Consider the following 10,815-nt stretch of genomic DNA (forward strand, 5'->3'; position numbering starts at 1 on the left):
CAACAGTGGTCTAACAGGGAAAAATAATTACGCCTAAACATGGCGCAGCGCATGTGAACATCCGACGTCTTATGAGTTGAGAAAAACTAAGCTAACGCAAACGTGTTGCAAAAAACAAGGCAAGTACATGTGCGGAGTAAGAGGCGCATGAAATGCAATAGTGCTTGCCAGACCGAAAAACAGCAAATGAATATGCCAGTGGTTAAGCGATTATATGCTTCGTTCGTATAGGAACAAAAGTATGACATGCTGGCGCGTTATAATGGACAAACAACCCTCTCTATGTATACGTGACCGACCTAGGGTCTATAGAAATGAGGGGTGTCCACAAAAGGCAAATTTAGTATGGAAAAGAAACAAGCGAGAAAAGCATGTGTGACGTATGTATGTGAGAGAGAGCATTTATGTGTGTGTACGTGTGTGCGACAGAAATACATACAAGGTGAATGCGAGCAAAATATAAAAACAGCGCATAGAAAAAAAAAATGTCTCTCAAGGCTATTCCAGACAAGAGTTAATTTACCAGTCTGTAATAGCCTGAAGCACAATAGCAGTTCGTTCTGTAACAGAAATGTTGAAATCACAAAATGCAGATGCCGGTTGAACACATATCGTGTAGCGGTTGTGGCTTCAATGCTGTGACAGGTTAACTGGAACAGAGAAATCTCGTAGAAAGTGCTGGGCTGTGAATTCTTGGTGTGCTAATGCACAAACGGCAAGTGGACCAAACTTCCGCGAGTTGCTATGTACATCTTGGTGGAGGTTGACGGTGCTGAAAGGCGACGTTGGTGGTGGAAGGCGACTGTAGTGGACTTGGGACAACATCGTTCTTAGTGATGATGGCGACGAAGATAGCGACGACGTGAAGTAGACAGACGACGACGATGATGATGACGAAGGTGGAGAAAAGGCATCGAATATATGATGGCGTTCGTCATCATGGCTGTAGAATAAGAAAAAGGCTCCTTCTACAACTGTTTGTGGTGGCCGGAAACAAATCGTCGAAAGATGAATGCGTAGAGTTAAATCGTGTTCCGACTTCACAGAAAAACTGGATTTTTTTGTTGTTGATAAGTGATCTCTGGTTTTAGACCAGAATCACGTCGGGAGGTCACCAGTGTAACGAACTTAGTGTGCGTGTGATGTGAATATCTTGTCTTGTACTTTCGGAGTACAAGAAAGCAATCACTCTCACTAGCCGTTGCTTTAATAATCCAGAATTCTACTAGTCAGAAACAACAAGACGCAGACGTAAAATATATATAACTACTTTATTCTCTTTCTTGGTAACAATAACAATAAGTGTGTTATCTGATGTCCTTGGTTCTGGGCGTGCAAGGCTGAAAGTTAATTGATTGTAATATTTACAATATTCAGCCGCAAAAACAGAACGGATTCAAGATGGCGTCGAACAAGGGAGACGATGTTGGTCTGCAACAATTTGGCTAAAGGCCTTTTGGTAAGGACTGCTAGAATCTAATCCAGACGGAGAGAATATATGCGTGATCGCCGCCTTCAATCGCTGGGTCCCAAGTCGCCGCTTGCTGCTGCTAGTGGTCAAACGTTCTACGATCCCCCTGCCTTGGCCAGGGTCGTGCTTCCGGTGGTTCGCGCATGCGCGAGAGGGGCCTTCCTTTCTGTGCCTTGGTGAAGGCACCAACACGCGCGAAATACAAATGGACCGTGCGCGAGCACGCGCCGTTGTAGGATCACTACATGTCCATCAACAGCTCATCAACTGGCCCCCTCTCTAGACTGGCATCTGTTGCAGCTCCGTACCACTTTCTGAACACTTTCCTTGGTTACATTAGAGTCCACCTTCCTGGCCATGAACAGGGTCCTGTCTACACCCATATGGTTCATGCTGTGCAACCTCCTCAGCTCTGAGCCCTCCAGGCAACATGCTGCAGCCACCACACTCTGTACATCTTGTACCACCACCAACCAGGGATTTTCACCATGGTTAGTACATCTGCTTTATTCTTTTCTGAGGGCGCAAACACTCCCTGTAGTTTCAAGCCAAACTCAGTTTGGCTCTCTGAGGACTCGTAACTGCTGCTTCACTATCATTTCTGCGCCCTCTTTTGTGCAGATTCTCCTTTGATTGCTGATCACTGATGCCATCCACCCTCTTACTGAGGCCGAATCAGTTCCAATTTCCAATATGTGCAGCCCCCGTCTCAGCGCCAAGTTCACACCCTATTCGCTGTTGATCCGTGGTGAAATATTTCACAAACAGTGAACTGTTGGAACCTGGGTGAATTGCTTGCTGAGCTGTGTATGTAGAGAGATGATGTTGACTAGGTTGAGGACATGATAGTGGCAATGAAGAAGGTTGCTGTAATGCTGTTGGACGAAGTTGTTAAGTCTCAACATGGCTGCTCTGTGGTGGTATTGTCTGGCATTATCACTGGAACTGGCTGTGTCTTTGTGGTCAGTGGCTTAGACCTTAAAAGGTCTGGAACTAAAGATTCCGGAACAAGGAAAAGCTGAGTTTTATAAGGAGGTGTAAGCTCAAACAGTGTGGTAAACAGACTGTACCACATGATCCTATTTAGAGCCTCTGACTGGTTATACACGGTAAGTTGGCGCAATCAAGAAAGAGACAAATTGTGCCAATACCAACCAATCAGAGTAGTGGGCCTTAGGATCAACACCACTAAAGCCAACCCTATTCTTATTCTTGCAGCTATGTTCTCAGAGCATCCACAGTCACTACTAGCTTGTCCCCCTGGCATTTGATAAAGTCTATTTTCTGTACATTTTTAGTGTTTCTTGTACCCATGCACCTTCCACATAAAAAAATTATTCTCCTAGTTAACCTTCCTCTGATATTGCTGCACCTCTTATGTGTCCATAGCCTGCGCTAGGTACATCTTATGGAATTTCTACATAAGCCTTTTCTACAAATCAAACCATGCCATCTACCTAAAGGGATTCGTGATTTGTCTGATAATAACAACAATGATAACTTGCAGATAGAAATTCATAGGCTTTATTAATGCATCAAAACTTGTTTCTAAACCCCACACAATCATTAGATAACAATTTTTCATATTCATAAGATATTACGTATGATTACTCGTAATGATTATGAATCTAAAGTCTTTTTCTCTGCTCCTTTTCGATGTGGGTGCTTCTATATGTATCGCATTTATGTCTCAGCTAGCCAGATTTACTGAAAGTCCTAAACTAATCAGACTGATTAGCTGGTGGTCTGGTTAAATTTTCTTTTACCTTAGTGTCACCGGAGGCATAATTGAAGTGTTCCTAAGATATGTTAATACATTTGAAGACAGCTACAATTTGCATTCGACCCAGGTAAATTAAAACCATATCAGCCGGCAAAAGAAGTATTAAGTTTCAGTGAGAAAAATTCTACGTGGTCCATGGATTTGTTAGAAATAGCGGTCAAATCCTTCCTCAACTCACATTTTACTTTCTTAAAAGAACACATTCGACAAAATAGTCCTCGATTATAAAGAAAAAATGTGGTCGCAGTTGGAATGCTTTAATCATAGCTCTGCTCGTTGGATTAAACAAGCTATGGTACTCTATTATACAGATATATATTTCTAAATGAAACTGTGGATGAAAACATAAAATCAGCTTTATTTGCTGCAGTGTTCCTTGATACGAATCTGTGGCTAAAGGGGTTAGAGGCTCCATGATTGTTGATGTCGAATAAGATTGAAAAACCTTCGTTTTGCAACGAGATCGCTAATAGTTTGGTGAAAAGACACAACACACTGATTCACTGTTTATATCTGAAAACAGTAAGTTGACATAGCTTTGTTTTAAGACAGTAATATTGTATGTAAGTAAAAGAATCATGTTTCACTTCGAGCAACATTTATTTAACGAAAAAAAAAAACACGATTTACAAAATTAGTAAAATATAGTGAAAAAGAAAATTAAGGCAATCTTTAAAATATGTATATTTATATTTTTTTTTATAAATATATTTATATTTAGATATTTATAAATAAATATAAACAAAATAAAGAGACAGGCAGACCCCCTCAATTATTCATTGCACCAAGGGACACTGGGCATATGACTACAGTTTGGTGCCCTGTTCCCGACTTTATTTCTTAATTTAGTTAATGTTTACAGTTTGACCCGGGTCTTGTGAATTTTCCGAAGTCCTCTCCGAACCCCCTTGGAAAATCCTAATGTATGCTGTTTGAAAGGTATTTCTATAAAATTTCATTGAAAAAAACCCCCATATTCCTAAATGTTATGAGGGAAAAACTCTGATCTTGTGAATATTCCGAGGTCCTCTCCCCACCCTCCCGTTGCTTTGTGCGCATTTTTTTTTTCATATTCGTTTCCTACACATTACACCATTGCACTATTTTTTCTGATTTTTGTTTCCGGGTTGTAATTTTAGAAACGTATATTACGAAAAAAAATTTAGGTAACTTAAAAGTATTTAATGGGAAAAAAATTATCGTGAGATTTAATGAAATATAAGAATGTGCAGAAAAACTGACACTCGGTCGGCTACAGCAAGTGTTCCTGTCGATCCGATCAACAGAACAGCCTACTCGTGAAATTAACGTGCAGGTAGCTGAGCACTCTACAGAAACTCGTACCCTCAACGTAGATTTTAGGGAGATTGAACGTAACATTGAATGTGACCAGGCTGGCCCTTTGAAATACAGGTACTACTCATTATTGCCAGCTGACTAGACTGGAGTACCATGAAATAAAGCGCCTTGTTTAATGGCATAATGCACCGCCGGTAATTGAACTCACGACTTTATGGTTTTGAGCTGAATACCCTAACCACTACGACACGTGCCTTCACTTCTGTTATATTACATAAATTCGAAAATGTGCGACTGATACACATTAAGGCGAAAGCAAAGAATACGCATACCCGGTGTTTATGGTTAGGGTTGGGTCTGTTCCTGCTTCTGCTGCTGCTATTATTGGTACTGACATCCCGCTGCTGTGTTAGCCGTTAGGGGAGCTGCTGCTATTAGGGTCGGCCAGTACCGCAATCCTTGAATATTTTTGAGATTGCCCTAAGCAGTAATTATATAGAATTGAAACATATAACACTGAAAAAAAATTTCTTCCTTGGATACAGTAATTATATGATACTGAATATGCACAACATTACAGCTTGTAAGATACAAACACAAGCAATTTCAGTTGCATGTTGACTAGTACAGTGGCTAATGGATCTTAGAAAAAATTGTTTATGTTGTTTCTAATGTGTTATCTAAATCCTACCTTTTAAAAAACTTCAGTCTCTTATCAGGCAAATTAACATAAAGTTGTGTCTGGGAAGAGTCATTCTCTTTTAGTGCCTTATTATTTAACACTCTCTCCGGTAAAATTGGAAATTTCAGTGGAAATTTTACCGGTGAGTGTGTTAAATAATAAGGCACTAAAAGAAAATGACTCTCCCCAGACACAACAGAATATGCTTCAACACACGAACTCATATAAAGAATCTTGCATACCAAATCCAAAAACGAAACAACATAAAGTTCTTTAATATAATAAAACAGTATTATGAATATATCTAAATTTATTCACCAAATGAAAGATTTTTAAAACTTAGTTCTTACTATAAAAAGATTCTCTCTCTCTCTCTCAGATTTCTGATAAGTTGAAGGCAGTCCACGAGGCAAAGGAACAGCTGAAACATAAATCCCTTTTTGGGAATGTGGTACAGGTTAGGGCTGAACTCAAGCACAACAACCTGATTTGACATGACCAGTAAAAAGTAAAATGCAGGCAAGTAGAGTGGTGGCAGTTCAGAAACAGGTTGCTTGGATGAAGTGGAAGCAGAGGAGCAGTTCATCCAACAAATGTACATGGAGCATAGTGAAAAAATTTGTATGCCCTCTGTTTTCTAAGATAAGGGCCTTCAAATGCATCCTAAGCTGCTGCTCCAAGGCACTGAATGAAGGACACTGTCACTAGAGACATTGCTATGTCCTCAAGATTATTATTGAGGCATTCACAAGGGAATCTGTAATAGTAGAAATGTTCATACTACAGTTGTGAAAATTGACTTTGTTAATGAAGGAGGGCAGCTGAAGGAAAGACACAAGAATAGCTCTGATAGTTTGCTTTCCACAGCATTGCCAGCCTCGCCTGGCCCCCGTGCCGGTGGCACGTAAAAAGCACCATCCATCCGTGGCCGTTTGCCAGCCCCATCTGGCACCTGTGCCAGTGGCACGTAAAAAGCACCCACTACACTCACGGAGTGGTTGGCGTTAGGAAGAGCATCCAGCCGTAGAAACATTGCCAGATCAGACTGGACCTGGTGCAGCCTTCTGGCTTCCCAGACCCCAGTTGAACCGTCCAACCCATGCTAGCATGGAAAGCGGACGCTAAATGATGATGATGATGATCAGTCAATCCTCATAAAAATCATCTTCATTTCTGTGAGGACTGATCTTAATTTCTGAGGATGTCTCAAAAGTGGCAACCAAAAATTTCTGAAATAGCATCCTGTTGTAGAATGACTGAATACATCAACTAATATAATTCTCAATATACAATATCTAAAAGAACAGACTGGATGGCTGTTATGGAGATTTTTTTGATAATATGTGTAAGACAGACATATGGTTGAACATTAGCCATGTAATGAATAGTTACATTTTTGGAGAGAGAGAATGCTATCATTCATTATTCTGTAGTATATAATTGTAAGAACTCTGAAAGTACATGTAGTTTGTAAATATACAATGCTACTCCAGCATGGCTGCTGCTGCATGGCTTATATGAATAAAAAAAATATAGCCTTCATATAAGCTTGTATGATGTAAAGTTCAGTCATTTGGTAAAGATTTGTTTCAAAAGGTTATCAATATAGAAATGTATTCAAATTGCCACTATTGAATTTCTACTTTTTAAGTATCTTCCATATCTTATACTGTTTCTTTATTATTTCAGAATGCCAGATGAAGTTGACATAAAATAACATTTTACTGCAAGCACATAATATCTATTATCTTTTAATGACTAAAGAAAGACTTTATACAGAACAGATTTAACCCTGATTATATAAATATATGGTTGAAATATTGTGAAATATTTTTTATGAGTAACATTAATGACATAATTTTTCTGCTTCTCTGTCTGGAATTGGTACATGATTCTAGGTTCTTAATTAAACTTGGGCAAATTCAAAATGAAGTTTCCTGCATATTCAAATCTCAGCAAACATAACTGTTGATGAAAATAGAACAGTAAAAATACTTGTTAAGAATAAAATATTAAAACAGAAAGTAGAAATACCTCTACATATTGTGGTGAGAGAAGAAAAATTATGGAAAATGAATTATTTAAGAATCCGATTACATGGAAAACATAGTCTAAAAAGATTGGTTTATCAGATGAAATGTTGAAAGAAATAGGAAAGTCTTCACATAGCTGTGAAATTTGTAAAATGTCATTCTCTAGAAAAAATAATTTAACGACTCACCAACATACTCATAGAGGAAAAAGACTTTATCAATGTGATATCTGTGGTAAATCATTTTCTGTGAATAGTAACTTCACTAATCACAAATGCATTCATACAGGTGAGAAATTACACAGCTGTGATATCTGTGGTAAATCCTTATCTCGGAATCACAGCTTAACTATACATAAACGCATTCATACAGGAGAGAAACCATATCACTGCAATATCTGTGGTAAATCATTCTCTGAAGGAAGTGCCTTAACTACACACAAACGCATTCATACTGGAGAAAAACCATATCCCTGTCATATCTGTGGTAAATCATTCTCACAGATATCTACCTTAACCAAGCACAAACGATTTCATACAGGAGAACAACCATACCACTGTGATATCTGTGGTAAATCATTCTCAGCAAGAAGTAACTTAACAACCCACAAACGTATTCATACAGGAGAGCAACCATATCACTGTGATATCTGTGGTAAATCATTCTCTGTAAAAAGTCATTTAACTGCTCATAAATACATTCATACAGAAGAGAAACCATATCACTGTGATATCTGTGGTAAATCATTTTCCCAAAGTGGTAACTTAACTACTCACAGACGTATACATACAGGAGAGCAACCGTATCATTGTGATATCTGTGGCAAGTCATTCTCAGCAAGAAGTAATTTAACTACTCACAAACGCTTTCACACAGGAGAGAAGCCATATCATTGTGATATCTGTGGTAAATCATTTTCTGAAAATGGCGTCTTAAGTAAACACAAACGCATTCACACAGGAGAAAAGTCATATCATTGCGATATCTGTGGTAAATCATTTTCACAAAAATCTAACTTAACTAAACACAACCGCTTACATACAGGAGAGAAACCATATCACTGTGATATCTGTGGTAAATCATTTTCTGGAAGTGGTGACTTAACTACACACAAACACATTCATACAGGAGAGAAGCCATATCACTGTGATATCTGTGGTAACTCATTCTCTCAAAAAAGTCACTTAACAATTCACAGACACATTCATACAGGGGAGAAGCCATATAACTGTGATATCTGTGGTAAATCATTCTCTTTAAGAAGTCACTTAACCACTCATGAACGTATTCATACAGGAGAGAAGCCATATAATTGTGATGTCTGTGGAAAATCCTTCTATGCAAGTAGTAGCTTAACTAAACATAAACGCATTCATACAGGAGAGAAACCATATAACTGTGATATCTGTGGTAAATCATTTTCTCAGAGAGGTAACTTAACTACCCACAAACATATTCATACAGGTAAATAGTTTAACTAGACACGTATATCAGAACAAAAACCATACAACTGATATCTATATTAAATCCTTCTCTCAAAAAGTCACTTTACTAAACATGCATGTATTTATACTGGACATTAACTATATCAAATGTCATTGTACAAAAAAAAAACAAAATAATAATGTATTTGCACAGAAAATAAGATAAAAGTGTGATAACAATCTTCCAACATCATATTTTATATTACCACAGATATATTTACATTGGTGATATAACAATCTTTCAATATACTTGTGTGTGTGTATGAGGTTCTTGGGAAGACCTGCCCATGTCAGTGAAACTGAGTTAGTTCTGGACGCACTGTGTTCCACCCACACATAACAAGAAAACTTTCACACATCCTACTCCAACAAACCAAGCTACATCTCTTTCATGCACTATGCTTATCTCTCATTCCCCAAACCTGTCCTCACAGCCCTGTTCACTGTATCATTGCTATCCAGTAGCTCCTCTACCCCATCCGTATATACCCAGGTTCTCACCACTCACTGCATTCTCCTCCCCCACTTTCTGCTCACACTTCTTTGGCAACACTCTGCCACTTGTATTATAACCCCTGTACTTGATGGGTATACCCTGGCACTTCCCACCATCTATCTATCTTTTTCCTTTACTTGACCATCCCTTACAAGTATGCCCAGCATTTTGCCACCATCTCTCTCCTGCTTTCTCTTGCACTCTTGCTGTCTCTCACTCTTTCCTTCTGCTCTTCCCTCAGGCTGGGTAACCATGTATCTCCTTGACAACAGCACACCTGTTTCTGTCCTCATTCTTGATCTCTCTCTCTCTCACTCACCAGGTAACCACGTACCTCCTCTACAGCAAAACACCTGTTTCTATCTCTGTCTTACCTTTCATCATCTGACACAAGATCACCTCCTCCAATGCCCCCTCCCCTCTCAAAGGATCTTTGTCTTGTGAGTTACTTGATGACCTTGCCAGTGCTGGTGCCACTTAAAAAGCATCCAATCCACAGTGTAAAGTGGTTGGCATTTGGAAGGGCATCCAGCTGTAAAACCCATGCCAGAACTGACTTTGCCTGTGCTTGTGCCATGAAAGCAGATGTTAAACAATGATGATGATGATGTTGATATATATGTAAGTATAAAAATAAACATTAACATTGGAAGCAGTATTAACACTGGATGGCAATCTTTATATCCTACTTAAAATGGATGTATTATTAGAATACCAAATGCTGTGATATTTGTCTTGAGAGATCCTCTCATATAGATATATGGTACTAAGAGCACAGATATCTCTAGCAGACAAGAACTGTCTGGCATGGTCACTAGAACTGCCAGATAATGTGATTTTGGTGTACTTCACTTCCTCAGTGGCAGCATACCAACCAAATCTATGAGAAACAGTTCTCATCTACTAGCAACATGTCTGTGCTCTTAGCACCATATGTCTATATTAGAGGATCTCTCAAGGTGAAAACATCCATGTCTGTTTTCCATGCTGATACAGGTTGGATAGTTTGACCGGAGCTGTACCAGGCTCCATTGTCCATTTTAATATGGTTTCTACAACTGGTTGCTCTTTCTAGAGTGTACTGGTACTTTTTACAGGCACCAACACCAGTGCTTCTTACATGGCACCATCACCATCAGGGTCACCAAGTACCTAGCAAAACAAAAAAAGAGATAGATAAAAGCAAAACCCCCTTAACTGGGAGTGAGGAGCAGTATTGAGATGAGGGTAGTTTTGTGCCAGTTGAGAAATTAAAGGTATAGAAAAACAGATAGGTGTCTTGCTGTAGATACATGGGTACCCTGGTTGGAAAGGGAAGGAGGGTGAGTAAGTAAAGAAGAACAACACTGAGAGAAATGAAGGTGAAGATAAGTCAAGACATATTCTTTAGGGGCTTTGTGGGTAGTGAGAATAGGTGAAGTTATATAGAGGTGACTGTAGCAAATTATGGAGAGAAATATAGGAGAGGCGGCTCTGGGATGGGGATTACAGTAGATATGTGAGGGCATTGAGGATGATAGCAGATAAGCAAGGTGTTAATGATGGAGAACAGCCCAGGAGCGAGAAA

General features: G+C 39.0%; 1 protein-coding gene across 3 annotated transcripts in view; it reads left to right on the forward strand.

The window, feature by feature from the left end:
* LOC115216615 (zinc finger protein 665-like) overlaps positions 1–8,871 on the forward strand; it is a 34,989-nt gene extending 26,118 nt beyond the window's left edge. Inside the window, exons 1-2 of one of the 3 annotated variants that reach the window (XM_036506443.1) lie at positions 3,627–3,813; positions 6,925–8,871. In XM_036506443.1, the coding sequence (XP_036362336.1) occupies positions 7,373–8,740 (1,368 nt within the window). In that variant the 5' untranslated portion in view covers positions 3,627–3,813; positions 6,925–7,372 and the 3' untranslated portion in view covers positions 8,741–8,871. Of the gene's footprint in view, positions 1–3,626; positions 3,814–6,924 lie in introns of those variants that run through there. The other 2 variants (XM_029786094.2, XM_029786095.2) reach the window with 2 other exon arrangements.
* Positions 8,872–10,815: the final 1,944 nt, after the last annotated feature.

Source organism: Octopus sinensis, linkage group LG10, assembly GCF_006345805.1.
Source record: "Octopus sinensis linkage group LG10, ASM634580v1, whole genome shotgun sequence".
Lineage (NCBI taxonomy): Eukaryota > Metazoa > Mollusca > Cephalopoda > Octopoda > Octopodidae > Octopus > Octopus sinensis.